Source organism: Oxyura jamaicensis, chromosome 7 (assembly GCF_011077185.1).
Source record: "Oxyura jamaicensis isolate SHBP4307 breed ruddy duck chromosome 7, BPBGC_Ojam_1.0, whole genome shotgun sequence".
Lineage (NCBI taxonomy): Eukaryota > Metazoa > Chordata > Aves > Anseriformes > Anatidae > Oxyura > Oxyura jamaicensis.
In genome coordinates, this window is record NC_048899.1 from 17,209,936 (window position 1) to 17,230,854 (window position 20,919).

A 20,919-nucleotide genomic window follows, 5' to 3' on the forward strand; every position below is an offset into this window, starting at 1 on the left:
CGATGTGCCAGATGCAGCATTGGACAGGGGACGGATGTGTCAGGGCTGAAGAAATGCTCCTGGGAGGCTGCTGCTGCCTTCAGGGTTGGAGTTGCATCCTGGAGCATCAAATGCCAAGCTCAGGTGCTGGTTCACAAATGTTAAAGCTGATGGTTTCTTCCCTGCCCCCCCCCCCCCCCAATATCAAATAGATGAGAGCTTGTAGTACTCAGCCTTCACCAGACTTCCCGATGTCCTGTGCCTATATGAGTATTTCCCACTGCCAAGAGGCTTTTATTGCTGTGTGTCCCCGGTGGGCTGCAGGTCCTGCGTGCCGGCACATGCTGCCCTCTCGCGGGTGTTTCTGCTAGGCTGCAGCAGGGATTTGGCCGTGGTTTTGGCTGCCATTGCGAAATCAGCAATCCAGCATTTTGCACAGCCTGCTTATTCTGGCTTGGGCTGTTTCAGCCCTGGTGCTGGAGGGGTGGCTGCCAGCTTGTTCCCTGCCTCTGGGGATGCCTTCCACCTCTTCCACCTTCAGCTCGCACCACGCCTCTGGGAAAGGAAAGGGAATGACAGGCAGGTGGAGATAACTGTTCTGTTGCACGTCTATAGGGCCTAACACGTGGAAACCCCGGCAGTGCCTCGGACTGCTTTCATAATGCAAAAACTAAGCTAATCAAACCAGTGGGCCGCACCCACTCAAAATCAGGTGCGTTACAATATCATTTATCTCCTCGCCTTGCCCTCAAGTCTCTCTCCCTTGCCCTAATAGAAGCAGTTTGATCGTGGGATTGAGGCAAGTCTTGGTAAAAGGTTACAAACATATTTGCCTGTGTGTAAGCTGGAGGGTTCTCCCAGAGGATGCTCTCCACACCTCTCCTCCCTCTCCAGCCTTCGAGTCAAACAGAAATAGTTCTGCGGGCTCTTTGAAATAACTCGGTGCGTTCCCAGGTTGCTGCTGCGCTGTCTCAAGCAGGTTTTTAGCTGTGCCCTTCCCAGCAAAGCTGCGTGACTGTGTGATGCGTTGCATAATAAGTAATGTTTTGGAACAAAGACCTGTAGTTTGTGTAATGTCACCTGGGTTAATTTACCGGCAGGTGGGGGAAACATACTGCATTTGGCTTGTTTTGGTGTACGAGTCCTCAGTTAAATCTGTTGCATCGCCGCAGCTGCTTCAGTATTTGCTGTAGCAGAACGTGTCTTTTTACGGGCATGTCTTTGGCTTTTTCAGCCTCCACTGTTTTCATTTTTTTTTTTAAAAAAAAAAGGTATCAACATTTGTTGTATCCTAAAGAAAGGGGTTCTATTTTCATCTGGAAACAACCTAGCCATGAAACAGTTTGCCACTGTCATATGTTCAATTTTGTTCATAACTTACTATTAGTGTGCCACATACCCTGTACAGTAAATCATCCAATATTGTGTTTGGCAGCACATCATAATGTATTTTGAGGTTGTTACTGATGGATCTTGTATGAGCAGTAATTGGTGGATTTTTTTTAAAGTTGTGTTTCTTTAAATTCTTGTAGCTGTTGCTGAACCCGGGGCATAGCTTCTGTTCCCTTTCTGCTCATTTTGCTCTGATTAAATGAAATCTTGCAAAGCAGCAGCATGGGAGCAAATGAGGCAAAGCGACTCCTCAGCTCTATTTCACAGTTGAATCAAGCAAACGTGGCAAAGGAAAGACGTGCCCATGGTTGAACGTGTCTGATTTCAAACAGCAGGACTAGCAGTGCTCGTAAGAGGTGTATTGGACTTGTTCTTCAAACTCTTTGTCATGGAGATTCCAAAAATCTCACTAAACATCTGTTGCAAAACTTCTGGCACTACTGAAAAGTGCTTCCTTAGCACCTTTCTCCTTTCTGGCTTCCATCGAAAGAGCTCTCTTTAGTCAGTTCCTCCTCGTGGCAGCTTTTTATAGGTTTGAAGAGTTGTTTTTGCACCTTCTCACCTCTTGCAGACCTGCTTTTCTTGGAAAGCTCTTTTTTATGTTCTTGGAAAGGGCGATGAGTGTCTGTTGCTCACCAGGGGAGTGGCCACGGTTCACCTTGGGCATGGTGTGCTTGCACTGCCTAACCAAACAGTGCAGTTGGAGTCTGCTTGACTGAAGGTCTGGAATGAATGGGTAAGGAGGAAATGAGGGGCAATGGGACACCTATCATGGGGAGAACCAGCCTTTTGTTGTCCTGTGTGCCTGCTGAATGAGCGTGGAAGCGGAGGAGGTGAGTGCAGTACGAGCTGGACACAGAACCCTGATCGCAGTCTCTTTGACCTAGCTCTGTGTGCCCGTGGCATGAGTCAGGAGGGTTTCTCCTTTCCCCTGCTCTCACAAGTATGGGCAAAATCGGGAGTGTGGCTCAATCCCATGTGTTGTACCCTGCCCACTGGAGGCAGGGAAGCCAACCGCAGCAGAAGGTGAGAAGCCCTGGCTGAGGTAGTAAGGGTGTGAATAGCAAAGGAATGAATGCCACCCACTCCTTCAGATTCTTCCCAACCGCTTACTGTGTTTCAGGCTTGAAGCTAATTTCAAGGTCTGCAAGAAGACCTCTCTTTTCCAGTGGGATCCACCTGCCGTTTCTCAAGTTACTTTCACGTGTAAGCGTAGAATTTAATTTGGGATGCTTTTGCGTTCCTGGCTCTAGGCCTTCTAGGCCGGTGAATGCTTCTGGTAGGAAGTGTGGTTTTCTAATCCTGTGTATTGTCACTTCAGTTTTTGCATTCATGCCAACATCAGTCGTTGAGAGGTAATGATTCAGGCTATTTGAGACAGGTTTTTTGTTTGGTTCGTGGTGGTGTTTTTTTCTTCAGAAAATGTCTTCATGTGGTGGGCAGTCCTGGGACTTTGTTTTATACAGAGGAGGAAACAAAAAGCTAAGGTCATGGGAACAGAAATTCTAGAAAGTATACCCAGCTGACGTAAGAGCTGCATGAACTTCAGGACAGCTTGCAGCACTTTCTTGTCATCAGGTTTCTGCTAGTGCCCTGAAAAACGCGTGTATCCTTGTTGCGAGCTGCCTTTAAGGGAAATCCAACTTGGTACTCTGAAAAGAGGCAGGTGTGTCGGTCCTGATTGCTCAGGTCCTGCTCACGCATGTCGTGTTGGACATCATGTGCAAAGTAGGTGTATTGCAAGGCTTTTGGGGACAAGGAGAGAGCTACCCACTGCTGTAGCATAGCTGCAAGTGTGATTCCTATGTAGTCATGTGAAAAGCTCTGGCTAACAGGATTCCGTTAGTAACGGTGAGCTAATGTTCCTACAGTATTAGGATATTAGGGCTGTGCAGTCACTTGGGTGTTTTCAGTTACATTTGTAATGCTGCACAATCTTACGGGTGGTAAAACACACTCTGGGTAGCTTTGTTACTGCATTATGAGAGAGCTGCTTTGAGAAAATAACGGTTAAGTGCCTGCCTACAATAAATCGTGGTACTTTCGTACTGGGGGAGAGAGGAAAAAAACTCGGGAAACTTAATAGGTGCCTTTAAATGCTTCCTGCCAAGCAGTGAATTAGTTCTGGCAAGCAAGCGTGGTTTTGTGGTTAAAGACATTGCTGTGGCAGGTGTCTTTGGGTGGTGCTTTTATTTAGTATTCCAGATTATTTCTTAAGGCAGAAAGCAGAGATGAACCTGGAGAAGCCGTCTTTGGCCGCATTAGGTTTGCATTTTGTTGTTGTTGTTCAGCATTTTTTTTGGAGGCAGTGGTTATAGGAGAAGCAGGTTTTCCGTCATGGCACTAACTGAAATAAATTGTGCCTGGGAATTGTCCTCTAAAATTGCCATTTGGCTGAGATTCCTGAAGGAATGGATTAGCTGCAGACTGGTTGACTACTGGACTTGCTTTGTGTATGTCAAATTATATTTTACTTATGCCCAGACAGATTTTTATCTGCATTCTCCTACAGACTTGTCAGGCCCAGAACATCTTCTGCTACTTGGCGGAGAGCTGACTCTCCCGCTTCTGCGGGACACTGGTGTGGGAAGAAGGGACAGGGGTGTTTATTTACTGAGAAATTAGTGGATATTCCGCAGGCTGTGCTGCTAAGCCCGAGTTCAGCAAGATATTGAAACGTTCAGCAAGGTATTTAAACAAGTCATCCTCTTTGAATCAAAAACCTTAGCTCACTGTCTCGCCTGCTGCTTGTCTCTGCTCTCTGCACGATGAGTGGGGATGAAAGCTTGTAGCATCAGTACTGATTCCAGGCTCAGTTGGAGGATGGACTGCACCTAAGGAATGATGAGCCGATACCTGAAGGGCTGCTTTCCGCCAGGGTCTGTTAGTTTTACTTGGCTTAATTAGCGGTGGGTATGAGATGTGGCAGGTGCGGAGATGCTCTTTGCAGAGTGTGCTGGGATTCAGAAATAAGCTCAGCTGCATCATCACATCACTGTTCTGAGCAAGCTTTTCCAAACCAGCTCAGTTATTCAAGCCCTCCTGGAGTGGGAGGGTTGGGAGTGGTCTGCAGGAGGGCCAGCGCTCACATGGCATGAAAACAGCTCTTGTTGCCTGTGTGAGGAGCCAAAGGAGAGCTTGTTTTCCTGGCTTTCAGCATGTGAATGCTGTGGGGTTTGTCAGCTTTGGTTTTCTGGTTCAGCTGAGGGTTCCTGCTGTTTGTTTTTGACAGTAAGATTCGTCTCGCGGGTGCAGTCCCTTTGTGCAGGGCAGATTTGGGACAACTTATATTGCAAGATGAGCCTCATTGCATCTGCCATCTGACTGTGTATGTCTCACAGAGCAGGGCCACAGATCTCAAGAACGCTTATGGGCGCTGCGTGTCATTCCACAGTCTAAGTAAACTTGTAGTGCTTCTGCTTTTCTTTTTTTTGTTTCTTTCCAGATGGTTGGAAAATACCTGGGTTAGTATTTGTGAAGGCAAATGCTGTAATAGTTCATAGGAAGCATCTTTGGTGTTTATCCTGGCCTTGTAAATAGGCGTTTATCTCTGCCTTCACTCCCCTCACCTTTTACTGGATTCCCGTATTTCCTTACTGATTTGTCTGCAGTAGAGTAACTTTGCAGTGTGCATGTCAGCATATGTGAGCAGACTACTTTACTAATTGAAACTGCCACGCTGCGAGGGAAGGCCCCAAACTTTGTTATTTAGGGGGAGAAATAAAAGGTTGCTTAAAGGTAGTTAACTTGGCTTTGCTCAGAGCTTATATTTGGTATATGTCTGTGTAAATATTTGTAAAGAAAAATAATTCATTGAAAACTAACAACACTATTATTTGCATAGGTCTCAAGTGTCAGAACTTGGTCGTTGTCCACTGCAAAGGATAGCTGGTGTGTTTTTCCCCAAATACATGTAGGTGGCACTGTTGGTCTGCAAATTAGCATCAGTAGGCAGAAGGTGGCTTTCTAGCAGTTTCTCAGGCATTTTAAATTTGGGGTATTTGAAAGTGCTGGCTCCATGCAGTGTGGATTTTTGGTGGATCCTGATTTTTGCACCCCTCATCACTAAGCTCTCATTAAAGCTGCTGCAGCAAGCTTCCTCTGATTGCTGCCAGGCAGGGTGCTGGAAATGCTGCCTGCTTCCAAACCATTTGATTGCCTCAGTATCATTTAGAATGGGAATTCGGGGAAGAAGAGCAATACTTTATTTTAATCCTTATGCGGCTTCATTTGTGAAAACAAATTGGACAGGAGTTTAATTAAATTAAGTTGTTATAGTAAAATAGTGTGTGGAAATCAATAAGACCACTGTTTTTACCTTGTTTGTGTAGGAAAGCAAAAAGCTGGAGGTGCCTTAGAGAATGTTTCCAGGAATAACAAACAGAGCATCTCCAGGGAGGTAGAACCTGGGGAAGGGGTTGGAGAAGGAAGGAGATGTTGGAGCAGGAACAAGCAGGAGGCAAGGAAGAAACACAATAGCCGTGTGAGGGAAAGGACTGTGTATGCATCATAACCAGAAAAGAGCTGAAACCTGTGAGAGAACTACTTAGCAGAGAAGTTATTTAATACTTGGTCAAACTCAGAATTGATGTTGCTCTCTTTTGGGCAGGATGTGGACCAACTAATCCATTTTCTTTTTTTCTTTTCCTTCTTTCTTTCCCTTCAGTGTTCAGGACAAAAGTGGAGTGCTGGATGCTGTAGCTGCTCCTCACTTCGTTCCAGAAATCACAATTGGAGGCAATGAATATGATAAAACCTATTACGAATTTCGATTGGTAAGTAATTCTGGAAGGGGAGCACTTGTGCAATAGCCAGACAACTGTCCCTGCAAAAGTGTTAGAGCATCCACAACTGTCCCGTGCACAGCCTGAGTGTTAATCTCATGCACACACATACATATTTCTAAGAGTAAGTTCTGGATTTTGCCTAGATCCCCACCTTTTTTTTTTTTTGAAGTCTAGCTTCCAAGTAAGAGGAATAATGAAGCAAATGGTTTGTTTCGTAAGCTGATTTTCTTTTTTGATCTTTAGATGTGGACTAAAGGATAAGTGGTTCTCATTTGTTTTTGTTTCTCCTGCCCTGATTAGTCTCTGACCTCTGAAATCTAAAATAATCCTTTGAGTCAAACAAGAAAATTGGAAACCCATGGCGACTTCTATAAAGAAGACTGCTTATAAAACCCTTGGGGAGGGGGTGTTTTTCTGAAGTAGGCTGAGGAGGTATGAACATTACATTGGTTCTCAGAACTGTTGTTGCTTTAAATAGCGTGTTTCTGTAAGCCGGCACACATCCAAAGCCTGTTGTGGCCCAGCACTCTCTTACACCTCATGCAGGCTCCCACACAATGATTTAATTAGCTGCTTGCCTTTCTGGTTCTGGAGACAATGGCTTCCAATTGACTTAGCACTTTGCCCTATTGGTTATTGTTGTTTAGCTGGCATGGGGTCCTGCCTCGCTATGCAGTATTCTCCTGAGGCCCAGGTATTGTAAATTCTCCTTAGAGAAATTGTAGAATTGATGGCAACTACCACTGCTCGGACAAGCTGAAGTTGCAGGTGATGGTATGTTTCCAAGTTGTGTTGAAATCTTCTCTGCCACTGTGTTTTGTTGTTGTTTTCCAAGAAATTACTGAGGACAAAGGAAGGAATATCTGTATGAACTGTTACAAGCCATGAGTTGCGTGGTCTGAATACTGCCATTTTTCTTGTCTTGGGTCTCTGTAAGATGAATGTGAAGTTAAAATGTAAGATATGGTTTTGTGGACTCATTTAGAAACTTTGAACTTGCAGCATTTTCTTCGGAATGTTCACAGGGACTTTTGAACTGACTATTCAACATAATTTGTTCTTCCTCAGCTAACTGTGCAGTGGAGAGGCTCTTAAGTTCATGCTGTTCTGCCTCATTTGAGATGTATTCATTCCACCTTGTAAAAGGGACTAAAGCTAAGGGTTAAAGCAGCAGAAAGCTTCTCAGTGCTCCTTGAGATTGTGTCATGTGTTTGAAAAACACCTTCCTGGTTCATCTGAGAAATAGTTATCAGAATTTTGTGCTTTTTGGTATTGCATTTTAAATCCAAAGCGTCAGGCTTAGACTATGAATTTTTGGAGTCCTTCACTCCAAGAGACGTCTATGTGTGTGCAGCACATATTTCAGAATGATCTGCATGACTTGTTGCCAGCATGCAACATCCATCTGTACTGACAGTGTCTTTCTTCCCAAAGATGATAGGCTTTTTTTTTTTTTTGGCTGAAATGTCACTTAGCAGTGGAGCTGGGAATTATTGAGGCTGCCTGACACACAGCTAGGTGTGACCTGAGAGCTGCGTGCTGGGGAGCAGGGGTACTACTTCTGAAAGCCTCTTTTTCTTTTTTTTTTTTCCACCAATTGTACAACAGCACGCCCCTCTTTGTGGTGGCAAGAAACTGAGGATGTCCTGCCTCCTCAGAAAGCTGGCTTCCAGGAAAAAAAAAAGTGACTTTTCCTACAGACATAGTGAAAAGATGCTTAGGAGAAGGTTTATGAATACCTGGGAAGGAACGCTCGGATCTTGGATTGCTCTGCTCCATGCCAGTTAGTTGACAGCAGGAGCTGAGCATTTTCAGTGCAAAAAAAAAACAACCATTGCCAAAATGAAATCTCCCATCTGCAGGCTTGCTTTTAGGCCCTGATTCAGGAAAGCACTATGGAAAGTGATAATGTCATTTGGAATAAGGAGGAATCACGTGCGATCCACAGAGCATTCTGTTCAAGTCAGACAATACCATCCACTGTTTTGTTCTGGATTCTTAAACACTTGCAGTCCCTCAGGCATGGGGCTCTTTAGGGATGGTGCACAATGGGAATGATGTTGAGTTTTCCTACCTTGCCTGAGCTACTAGAAAGGCAAGCACAAAGCCAACCCTACCTGCTGTTTTACGTTCTAAGAACTGAATCCTTTGTGTCGAGACTTCTGAAGATCTGCATTTTTCCTCCAACTTGTTTAGCAAATGAAGGTGTGAATTTCTTTGAAAGGCAAGGCTTGTGTTCAGAGGTACTACAGGATGACAACAACCAGTGCCCACAGAAAAAGCAGATGAACTCGTAGACACACAAGTCTTGGCTGTGAGTTTGCCCTCTCTAACGAGAGGGGATCTCAGGCCCTAAACCCTTGCCTTGCCCATGTCTGTGTGCAGATGGTTGCAGCTCTGCTACCACTCTTAGATTTGAAGACGGATAAAAATGTTAGGCTCACGTGACTTGCAAGTAAAGGCTTAATTACAGTATAATTACAGAACTTTAACTTTTCCTTGTGGGAAATGCGTGCTTTTAAAGTTGGAGTAATGATGTTTACCACATAAACACAATGATTTGTGTAGGGGATTTTTTTTTCCTCGGCAGTCCTATAACTAGTTATACATCCCTGATCATACAAATAGGCAACTAACTGCTGTGCTTTTCAGCGTTGCATGCACACAATTCCTGCTGCCTAATAATGGTGGTTTTCAGGGATTTGCAAATTCCAGGCAGAAGCTGGGTTTTGTTCAAGATATTAATTAGTCACAAGCAACTGAGGAGGAGGAGGAAACGCTTTTCAGGGAGCAAGATTTTAGTACATTTGCCTTTGCTCGAAATCATGAGGTAGCTGCATACAGCTCTGAATACTATAAACTTGCTTTTTATGTATATCCTCTAAATTTCTTCTGTAAATGTTCTTTCCACGTGTGAGGAGGTGGCTTTCTGCCTCTCTCTTAGCATAAAGTCATCTGGCAGGGTTCAGCCGTTCTGTTCAGGCATTCATAAACTTCTAAAGATGCTTTTCTGGCAAGGGAAAAGTAACCTTTTAGTCAGGTTCTGTAGATCAGAGATAAGCGTGTTCATTCTTAAGTGAAGCAACATTATTTTAGGAACTGTCAGACTAGTAAAGACTTGACTACTCTTTTTTTTTCTTTAACAACTGCTGTATCTCTGTGCTTTCTTCCAACCGTGCACAATCCCCACAGATAATGCTCCAAACTCCATGTGCGCCCTGTGAAGCTGGAGCACTTAGGCAGATGTGTTTGCAGAGAAGATGAAAACAAATGGTTCTGTTTAATGGAATCAGTGTACTTAAATAATGTACTTATGTACTTCACACTCCCGAATGATGTTGGCAAGTCCTGCCTAAATCTCCTAGGGATGGTGAAAAAAGAATTCTTTTACGTGCATGTTCTTTTCTGTCTACATAAAAGTGCAGCTGTCTAAGACTCATTCTCAAACCATCTTTACCTACATCTTTACCTCTGAAAACAAAGCTGCAGAACTGTAAAATAACCCGTACTGCCTTTCCATTCGTTGCAGGTTGTAGGGAAATAATCGGTATTTCTTTTGCACAAACTTTGTATTTAAAAAGACAAGTAAGCAGGTTGCTGCTTATCATGAAGTGTGCTGGCGTTTGGAGTCGAGGGCTTGTTGGTGTTCACTTGGCCATTAGAGCAGAGGATTCTTTTACTATAAACAGGAAAGCTAAGTATTTAATACTTAGTCTCCTTTTTCATGTCATCAGTTCTAACAAAAAGGATGTGTATTAGCCTACTTGCTCCAACCCTGGTTCCTGTAGCCTGTTTCCTCTGTCCAGCAGCTTGCCCCAGTATCTTTAAACAAAAGTATAAGAAATCCTGGAGGAGAAAGGGGCTATTTTCAACAGAACGCTCTAAAACATGCCTTGCATCTTACAGTCTCGGATTTCTGATGGTATTTTTTTTCCATCCTTTCTTCAGGGGGGTAAGAATGTACAGTGGGAGTATCCCATCCTCTTTCGAGCTTGCTGGGATTCTTTAAGTATACGTGTGGGTGTGTATATTAAAGAAAATGAACAAATGCTTGGGCACATAGATTTTCTTCCCACAAGACAGGCCTATGCACCTAGAAGTTCCTTTTGTAATAAAGCAAATCTCATATCAAAGATATCTTTTGTTAGCCCAACTGATACAATTGGAAGGAAGTCAGGGATGTGTACCTTACCCTTGAAGCAGACAGTCTGTGAAGAATTCTTTGAAGTATTTATTCTACACTCTTGAACTACCTTCAAAGACACTTTCTATCACAATATGAGTTCCAGCTCCAGTGAGTGCATGTGCCTGTGTGTATGGCTTTCTTAGATCAGTTTTAGTTGTCATCTTTCCCTCTGAGGTGTCCTTTTGCTCTTGTACTGAATTGGTAACCCCCCCGCTTCTCTTTCTGTACCCATGTACTTTTCCCCCACCACGCACTGGATGTTTGCTGATCCTGGAGACTGACCATCAATCCCTTCAACTTCCATCCTGTGATTCCTTTCATTCTTGGCCTCTTCCATACCAAATTTTGCAGTGTCCCTTGCTGTGGTGAGATGAACTTTGCACTCAAGCCATACTCACCATGTGAGGAAAGCAGAGACATAGTGTTGATTCTTCCTCATCCATCCCATCCCTTACACGTCTAACATTATTTGTCTTGTCAGTGCAGCTCCATCGTAAGCAAAGGTGAAAATGGATGGCTTGATTTTTTTTTTCTCTATAACGTTTAACTCCTCAAGAAAGCAAATAAACGTGTCACTGAAAGGTAGGAGAAGGCTCTTATTTATTTTTGCATCCTTCTCCCTTGGTGGGATCTCCCTTTTGGAATAGGGAGATGCTAACTCCGAGACAAAGAAAGCTCGAGCAAGTCAAAGACCTCGCTACTGCTGTCAGATGCAGTCTGGCTCCCTTGAGGGAACACGATGCAGGTTTGATGTGGCCCAAATTGCTCGTGGGGTACAGGCCTGGCACATCTTGCCAGCTGTGGTTGCTTGGGGCTGCTGGTAAATGAGGGGCTAGCAGTCCCGTCAGCTTTTCTCTCCCCTGCTGGAATGCAGAGCACTGCTGGCTTGTGCACCCACCAGGCTCTGTGAAGTACTCTGAACTACAAAAGAAATGCTTTAGCTTCCAGGGTGTCAGTGTGGATGAACAACAGGGAGCGTTTGCGTCAAAAATAACGCGCTGAGCTTTAATGTGGCGGTAACTGGGCAGTAAACGTCGTAGCCTTTGGCCTCAGACTTTAGACCAAATTGCTGCAGCACTTACACTTTGCACACACATATGCACATGTATCAAAGGGTGGTTTTTTTTGTTTGTTTGTTTTTTTTTTCAGAAGCCTGTGGCTTTTCATCGTTTAGTTAGGTTACAAGAATTGTCTTCCATGGTACTCTTGCCTTTGCAGAATTAAGGAGGTTAGGATATACATTTCTTTCCTCTCCACGTTTGCAGTTATATCAAAGATGGCTACTGTGGTAACAGTCTTCTGGTTTCTCTCTCCTGTCATTTTTTTTCTTGTCTTGCCGAAGTTTTGGGTTTTTTAGGATCAAGGACTCCCGTTCCATTTCTTATTTTTATGGAGATGTTTGACAGCTCTAATGCCCAGCCCTGTCTGCTCTTGGATCCAGGAAGGAATGAAAACAGACGCACAATAAATTAGGAAAGGCTCGATTTGTTTTTGCTGCTTTATCTCTGCAAAAATATTTTTAGCTATTTCTAAAATAACAGTAAGATGTTGTCTAGCCGGGTATCTGTAAAACTACAGGAACCTGAGGAATAACTAAAAATGAGGAATTACAGCGTTGTTTCTGAAGGTTGCCTGGGAAAGGGTAGGAATAGGCCCACAATCTGCTTTTCTTCCCTTCTCCCCACTCCTCCCCTCCTCTCACCAATCTTGCGTGTGCAGGGAGAGCATGAGAGGTTTGAACAGCCTCTCTCTGCTTCAGAGAAGTGTAGCTCTGCCCTGCTTCCCTTCAAAGATAACATGGGCAATTGGCAGGGAAATCCATCCCAAATGTGGAGGGGAGGAGGACGTGAGAGACCTTGGGAGTGTCAGATCTGTCCTGTTGGCTGTGTCTGCATTGTTTTAGATGACAAACCACGCTGTCCCAGGCGCTGGGTGCCTATGTAAATCAAAAAGACAGTAAAATCCTACTGGCATTAAAAGAATCCATTTCAAACTGACAGTCTGCCATTGAGCCCTATGAAGGAAAACACTTTTCTGTGGGAGCACGTCCTCCTCCTCTAAAACCCTTCTCAGTCCCACACCACGATAGGAATGTGATCTACAAGGTAGACCTCTACTTAAGATGAAAAAGAAAGGCTTCGTTGGTGCTTAAGCAAAAGGGAGAAACAACTTGCAGCTGAACTGCTTCCACTCTTCTGCATCTCCTAGGAAACTTACTTAAAAAAAAACAAAACCTCAGAGGACAGTTTCATCTCGGTACCTTATATTGAAGATTGTGCTCCAGATCAGGAAACAGTTTTGGCAAAGCTATAAGGATACTTTATTTCTCACTCTCTTCCTATCCCTGCATTGCTCCTCAGGGTAACATCTCCAGGGGTCTTACACTGTGAAATAGCGTGAATTTGAGATGTTGAACTGTGCAGGTATGCTGGCATATTGGCTGGGACAGCATTGTGTGTGAACTTCCTTTTTTCCTGATAGCATTTCTGTGCTGAGAAGCACTTCAGAGCTTTTTAATGTAGAGCCGGCATTTCTAAGAGCTGTTGTTACTTTGGGCAACGAAGAATGGTTTGGGTTGGAAGGGGACCTTAAGGATCATCCAACTCCAGCTAGAGTGCCACACGGAGTGCTGTTGGAAGAAGTCTGCATTGTATCTGTCCAGTAAGGGTGAATCTGCAGTTAATGTAACACTGTCTGACTCGGCTAGAGGTACTTGGCTTTTTCCTGGGGTCAGTCTGCAGTCTGCAGTGGATAATTGGTGTTTCTAACATGTTCTTTCCTAAGAAAAAGCAAAGTAGACTTCATTCTGCCAGGGTGGAGAATAGTTGCTTTAGCAAGTTGACGCTGTGGAAAAAAGCTGCAACAAAATATTTAGCCATACCATGTTGCTTATTTATTCTTGGCTGTCTTGCAAAAGCAAAGCTGGAGATATGCACTAGATTGTTCATGGTGTTTGTAGCTGTTCAAATTACAAATCACAAATTCCTTTCTACAGATCAGATTCCTGCTGATACTCAGCTATGCAGCTTCAAATAAAAATACTTCAGCTTTAAAGAAATAAGCTGTGTTCTCCTTACAGACGCTTCTTTTCCAACATTAATTCTATTGACTACTCTGGTTGTTGTTTTGGTTGGTTGTTTTGATTTTGATGTTTTTTTTTTTGTTGTGTGTGTGTCTGTGGAATGAATGAAGGGTAGGACAACATTCATTGAACAATTTCAGTAAAAAGTAGTTGTTTTAACCTCAGTTCAGTAAAGCTTTTGAGTGCCGTGTTACTTGAGCTATAGTGCATGCTAATAGTTAACTCATAATTAAGAATTTTGTCCAAGAAAAGAATGTCAGGAGTTAAGCTGTAAATAAACACTTATCTATGCCAATCCTCTGGAATTCAAACTACACCTTTAATGTGTGGTTAGGGGCTTATTACCCTCACCCCTTTTTTTGTCTTTTGCTCTGGAACATGGAAATAAAACATTTCCAAGGTGCATCGCCATATATATGAACGTGAAGGTTCTTAAATTCTCTTAACTTTAGCTGTGTGACAGCACTGGCAATAACGTTCTGAAGTCAGGATTCTTACTGGAAAAAGCAGGAGTCTTCACCAACAGCGATGATGGCAGGTGCTATTATTGTGCTTATTATAAACAGTCACTAAATGAAAAGGCTTGGATATTGATGAATGAGTGTATGCTTTGCAGCTTAATGACTCTGTTTTTAAGTGCTGTTTGATCAGTGCTGCTCAAAACATGCTATTTATAGATCTATTTTAGCTGCGAAGCCCAGCCATTAGTAGAAAGCAGCATGAAGAACAGAAGGAAAAAGAATGATAATTCTTCCTCTTTTTTTTTTCTTTCTCCTGGTGTATTGAAAAAGAAGACATACTCTGAGCTGATGGATGTAGACCTTTCCAGGCTGTTAAAGCTCTCCAGAGCTCTACCCTGTACCTGTCTGGTTTAAAATTATTTTGAGGAGCTATGAAATGCAGCCACAGTGTATAGCAAACAGCTGGCTAAAGCTGTTTGTTGCTACTCCGCAGCATGTACCACTTTATAGGGCTGTTCATCATGTTTATAGTTTTGACAGACACTTCTGTGGCAGAGTTCTTAATTTAACTGATGAGATGATCTTGTTTCCGTCTTTTTACTGATGTTCTTTTAAAGTTGAGCAGTTTCATTCCTCTGAGCCGGCTCTACCTTTGCTGGGTAAAACTTATTTCATTAGTTTCATTCTTCATGTGGTGGATTTTACAGCACACTTCTTGAGTTAATCCTTGCTGCCAACTCTTAAGTCCTGCATGGTGTAACGCAGCAGACCAAGGCTTGATTCTCAGTCTCAGCTGTTTCCATGGAGTGGAAAAATCCATTATTCAGCAGTGACCCTGCAGGAGCTTGCATTTCCCTCCTGCTGCAGGGAGCCATGGGAGCTGTTGTGTCTGTCTAGAGGGATCTGTGCTGCTGCTCGCTTGTCCAGTGCTGCTTCAGCTGTGAGCTCCTGAGGGCAGAGACCCAATTCTGTGTTGCAAAGCATGCCTAGATTGCTGCAGTGATAATAACGAGGCTTTTCTTACTTCTCATGGGAAAGATGCTTCAGCTTTGTAATAGTCAACTGCTTTCTCTGACACGTGGTGTTGGGCAAACCTGTTGGTGTGCTCTGTAGGTCTGTACGGACTGATGCCAATAAAGGGTTTGAAGGGATTTGTCCCCATATGCTGTTACTCCTGCTTGCCCATGGAAATGTGTTGTTAATAACAATGCATAATAAGACACACTTATTATTAACATGGCCATCTAGTTGTACCTTTTCTGTGACCTTACTCTAGTTTCTTTTGAAGGTGAAGAGCATGGGACGGGCCTGTGAATGTGCCAGCCACTTGCAGGTGACATGGTCTTGCTGATTTCATCCCAGTTCCAACTGGGAGACTTGCTCTGAATGCAGAAGTCTCCCGGAAAATGCAAGTCTTGTCCAAGTATTTGCCTGGTCTCCCACTGAGACTGTGTCTAAATTTTTAGTGTCAGCAGGATCCTTCAGCAAGGGGGTTTTCAAGCCATTGGCTTCATTTGTTGGCACGTGTATCTTGTACTGGAAGAGGCAGTGAATATTCGGTCCCCCTGTGTTCTCCCAGCTACTGGCAAGTAAAGTAGAGCTGTGTCCTATCTCTCTTCTGAGCTGGACAGGTCACCTCTTCGGGCAGCAGCCTCAGTGCAGTCTGCTTGTTCCCGTCCCTGCCCTCGCGCTGCCTCCGCAGCCAGTGGGAAGACAGGCTGGGGACTTCAGCTGGGCCAGAGCTGAGGCTGCAGTTTGAAGCACTGCTTTAACCACTTGCTGCCACCAAAAGAAGCACAACCAACTGTCTGCCCCGCATCCCTAGATCTTCCTCCTACTGCTTTTCTCTGCAGCTGTCTGGTATGCGTCTGGCTGACCGAGCTCCCTGAGTCACCCAAAATCACCCAGCCAAAAGGAGTGGATTGCTTCTCGCTGGGAGAGGGAGGTGGCTGGGCTCATGGGACCAGCAAGCTGCAGAGCACGTTTGGACTGCACAGCAGAGAGATGAGAGGGTGGGTGCTGTGGGACCTCTCCTTTCTGTTGGCATCAAGCTGTTTGGTCCAGTCAACGTCACCAACACCATCACGATGCTTTTCGTTCGGCTGTGTTGATGCAGGCTCCTCGTGCAGCTGAGCAAATGCTTGTTCTGGCAGAAGGTGGGCCTTCAAGGAGCTGGGGGGGAGACAGAGAGCAACAAGAACAGGAACGACTCCTGTTCCAGTGTTTTTCCATGTGCTGAATATATGCTAAAAGATGAACAGCTTCCTCCCCTATGGAATAGACCAGCCTTGTTCCTAGCTGTGCACTCTTTTTTTTTTTACTGCAGACAGTTCTGCCGAACATGAGCTTTGAAGGGCCCTTTCTCAGGAAGTCATTCCTGTTACTCGCACCTGACTCTAACAGTGTGTGGAATATAAACTCAGATGATTCTGCTTGCTAGGTAAAACAGGATTTGTTTATGTGCTGTTTCCTGGCTATTTGGAAAGCTCACCAGTAGTATATCCCGAAACTTGATTGCTTTTGCCAAGGCCCACTGTGAACGATGGAGTATGCATGAATACGTAGGAAATTGCTTTGATGTATTGCATGTCTTTAACCAAAGGCACATGGGGAATTTGTTTTGGACAATGAATTTGAAATCTGTTGGGATTGATGCTGTGCCCTTTTAAGAGGGTAGAATTCCCCAGAAATGAAACTGTAAACTCCTGTATTTTCCCAGCGAGCTCCTGTTGCTTTCATAATCTTGTTATCTGGGAATCTTGAAGTATCAAAGGGCCAATTATGTGCTGCCCAGAGAGGACCAGGGAGAGCTGTTTTCGTGCTAGAATTAATAGATACGGGCTGGTCACAGCAGGTCTGATGTCCTCCCTAGCTCACCACTGCAAATTTGTAGGGCAGGGACAGTAATCATTTATTTCCATCTCTCATCTCCTCTTTGCTCAGCAGGAGTAACTCTTAACAGGACAGCATGGTTTCTTCTGATGTTTAGACAAAGCATTAAAGACAAACTTTAAATGAAAAGCCCTGGAAACACTGATCAAGAATGACTTGTAATAGCTTGCGACAAGGCGGGGTGGTGGATGCCTTGTGAAGGAGGCAGAAGTCTTCTGTTAGCTTGATGCTTTATGGAAAGAAATGTCTTACCTGCTGACCCTTAAATAAATAAAAATAATAATAATAAAAAAAAACTTCAAAACATCAGGTTTCTTCCTGGATGAAATAGCTGTTTTTGTGGCATGATGATAGATTTCATCCAGACTTGGTCTTGCTTCTCTCCGCAGGGGCAGTTCTCTTAAACAAGTCACTTTCACTGGCTTTTTTGAAAGGAGAAGTCACTGGGACACACGGAGGTCCTGTGTGAAACCAGAGTTTGAGTGGAGTTGAGCAAATGTTTTTTGCTTAATTATTTGTAAAGATTGCCAGCTGATGGGATATTTTTTTAAAGGAAAGGCTTTATTGTAGCTTCTTTGCTTGCTCCAGATTTCCTTGAAAAATGCATTTGCCTTTTCACAGTGGTTTGCTTTTGATTCCAGCGCTATGTCGATGATGGAAGTTGTCTCTTTGTCTTTTTAATGCCTAAAGATAGGAAGAGAGGTTCCGGAGCAGGACCCAAGCATTTGTGGTACTTTAGTTCATGGTCAGTACTTCCTGAAAAGGACTGCTTTAACACCTGAGATGTAAATGTTGAAATGCACCTACATCTTTTTCCTCTCCAGGATCACTCAGTTAAGAGTAATTGCCAACACAGCTATTTTATGTATTGATCCTGTTGCTGGGAGGCTTTGTATCCTGTGGCTTAGTTATCTAACGGGTACAGAGCCTGGTTTATATTTATTCAGGCAGCAAGTACGCTAAAAATTTGTGGTGTTTTTGCAGTGTGAGTTGGTAAGAGATGATTTTGATGACAGTGTTGCTGGCACGCTTGTGTAGCCTTCCATCACGTGCGCGTGCTTTTGCTGACCTGGTGATGTAGCCTGCGCTCCCCCAGCCTGCAGAGAGCACGTACGCTGCCTAAGGAGAGTTGGCTATTTTTGCTGTACTGGCAGGCTCTCTTTTGCAGTCCCACATGCTGCTTTAGTAATCCCTTAAAATGGCTGCTGCTTAAACAGCCTCTTTCCTCGGATCTTTAAAGCTGAAGGTGGAACGGCTTGGGTTAGTGTCTGTAGTGCTACCCGGTGTGGTGCTGCTGGGTGGGTCTTGTGCCTGTCCTCTCCTTCCTGAACCCCATGCGAGGCGTTGGCTGTGGGGTGTCTGCGTGAGCTCCCTGGGTTCAAATGCCAAGGCTGCTTAGGCTAGAGTTCACCTCTGTTTGGTCTCATCTCTGTTACAACTCGCTTTCCCTCTCTGCTGAGGATGCAGACCCTCCAGCTTTCCTGCTACATGTAATGTCCCTCTGCAAGTGCTCCAGTCCACCCAGCCTTTCCCTCCACAGCACGCTTCTTGACTTGCTGGGCTCAAGCTGTTTCCTGCGTCTCCTGAGACCAGTGAAACCAGCCACTACTCCTGACGTGCCGTCCAACAGACAGGCTGCCTCGGACAGTCCCCAGCCCGGAGCGGTCTTGTGTATAGCGATGGGTAACACGCTGCTAAGAGCAGAGCAGTTAAGTGATGTTGTGCAGCAGCACAGTGTCCCCCTGAGCCCTGCTTTGGGAGCCACTGGTACAGAAAAGTCCGTCAGGTTAACCAGCAAGTCTGTGAGCTGCTTAGGCAGAGGTCAGCTCCCAGAAATGTGAGGGGTCAATGCAGAAGAGCTACAGCCTGAAAGTCAGTGATGTTGAGAGGTTGAAAGTGAAGGTTTTTGCTCAGGTCCCACAGTACCTGTGAAATGTGGGGTAGGGGATTTGAGAAACTTCAGTTCTTCCATCAAGCAGTGGTTTCTGGCTTTGCTTATGAAGACAGGCAGATACTGCTTTCTGCTTTAATGAAGTTAAGTTCAGCTCTTGAAGGCTAAATATGCAATTTCATTTGAATGGTTTAATTTAATGTAGTAATTAACTCAGTATTTCATGCATGAAACTTCATGTGTTTAATAATGTGTGCCTATTTTGGCATGAGATTCTTCTGGCTAATTCCATTCCTCTACTGCACACTGATTAGAGGGGTCATCTCTTACTAAAATGGGAAACAGCGTACCAGGGAAGACATGGATGAATCCAGATGGAGCCACGCTGTTCTGTTGGTGGGATTTTGGCCTAGTTTATATGTATATACATACCATTAACATCGTGTTTTTGTGGGTCCCCCCTTACCAGCTGTACAGCTCTATTTTTTTCTAAAGGCATGAATTTTTCTGTAAGTTCTATCTTCATTTTGCAAAGACTTGCATATTATCGGCTGCGCTTTTGCAGGTAACGTAGGTCACTTTACTGAAATTGTTAGATTCTCTATAGACAATGAAAAGGAAAATGTTTCTGACTAAACTTTCTGCTTTCTCTAGCTTCCCGGTCGCTATTTTAGTAAAGGCTACAATGCTGATGTTGGTGACAAGTGGATCTGGCTGAAATGAAATCTGCCTCACTTGGGAGCCCTAACCGTGATCAGCCACAGAACTTGAATGAAGAAGAAGCTGAGTTCAGTGTGCCCGCTCTGCATCAGTTCTGTGTAGCACAAAGAAAATGCTGGGTAAATCATCTTCCAGCTACAGCATGAGAGAATAAACTCCCAGAAGGCAAATCATTTTATCCTGGTTTGTTCTTCCCTGATGAATTCGGGATGCTTTGTCTTTGAATGTTTAATAGTCCGTGTGTAATAGAAAAGTGATCTGGTATTTCAGGGGGCAGACTTAAAATCAATCCTGAACTTTTTCTTCATCAAGACTGTGGCATGTTGTTATCCAGGATTATTGTTGTTTTGCTGAATCAAGCCAAATTAAACCTGTATGCCCCTGGTTCTCACAAAGTTAATTTGTTGCTCTGTCACGCATGGTGTTTTATTAGTTCCATTAGAAGGGTGCACCTGCTCGAAAAAATAACACATCATCATGTTCTGAGAGCTCCTTACTGGACATCAGCATTTAAACAAGCAAGCATAAAGAGAAGTTTGAGAGAAGGAAATCAGCGTTCTCAGTTTGAACAGCAAAATATCTGTTAAAAGTAAAACAAAACAAAATGAAAATTGCCAGCAGTTGTACTCATAACTTCTTCCTTTGAATGGAAACCGTAGATCAAAATGTTTGTTGGGTATAAAAGACGAAAGTAATTATTATTTTTGTAAGTCCTTGAAAATCCAAGTTCTTTTTAAAGAAATGATTCATTTGGTATTAGTTAGTCACACAAATGAGGCACCTTGGCATTGGTTCAAGCATTGCTGTCCAGATTTAGTCTGCAGTAATTCTGCATTTCCAGCAAGGGGCTAAGTACTTTAGTCATTGAATAAAAGTGCTGCCAGGCATTCCTGTTCTCAGGGCAATGCCTTTGAAATAAGCAACCAAGTCTAGCCCATGCCCTTCCTGTATCAAAACTAGTATGAAGAGACTCCTTTAATAAGGGCCTTGGGGGCCCAGTTAGATACTGAAATAAATGAACAGTGGGATAGAAATGTGGCTCTTCTCCCTGATCTCTCAGTTCTCCTTCTGTGTTTTATGGCTTTAGTCACGTTGCCAGTTGCAGAAGGACTGACTGCTGTGCCACTTTGTGCTAATGCAGCTGGTGGATTCACAGAAAGAAGCAAGTGCTAGGATGTAAGACCAGTGCTGTGCCTCAGGCTTGTGTGAAATGCTGCAGACCCCCGGTGTCCTCAGTCCGCCAAGGTTTTCTGTTCTTGGGGCCTGGTCAGCAGAAGGAGCTGCTCAGCCTTGTCCTTCCACCACTGGGTCGTGCGCTCATTTGCTACCTCCTGAGTCTCATAAGGGAGCTTGTAAGGGGTTGTGCCTTGGTGCCTTGGTGCGCTTGGGCAAGTGGATCTGGCTGAAAAGAAAAGGGCCTCACTTGAGTCTTTGTGCATTTTCATCTTACAGAGGCTGGTTATCAGGCCAGTGGACCTACGTGTGTTCCAGCAAGGCCCTGTGCTTCCTTACTCCATACCTCTCCCAGG

The 20,919-nt window shown here is 44.2% G+C and overlaps 1 protein-coding gene across 1 annotated transcript in view; it reads left to right on the forward strand.

Moving 5' to 3' along the window:
* The window catches only part of NDUFA10 (NADH:ubiquinone oxidoreductase subunit A10), a 43,865-nt gene extending 23,869 nt beyond the window's left edge, over positions 1-19,996 (forward strand). The window contains exons 9-10 of the mRNA XM_035331482.1: positions 6,038-6,146; positions 19,325-19,996. Coding sequence (XP_035187373.1) covers positions 6,038-6,146; positions 19,325-19,393 — 178 coding nt within the window. The 3' untranslated portion in view covers positions 19,394-19,996. The remainder of the gene's footprint in view (positions 1-6,037; positions 6,147-19,324) is intronic.
* The last annotated feature ends 923 nt before the right edge of the window (positions 19,997-20,919 follow it).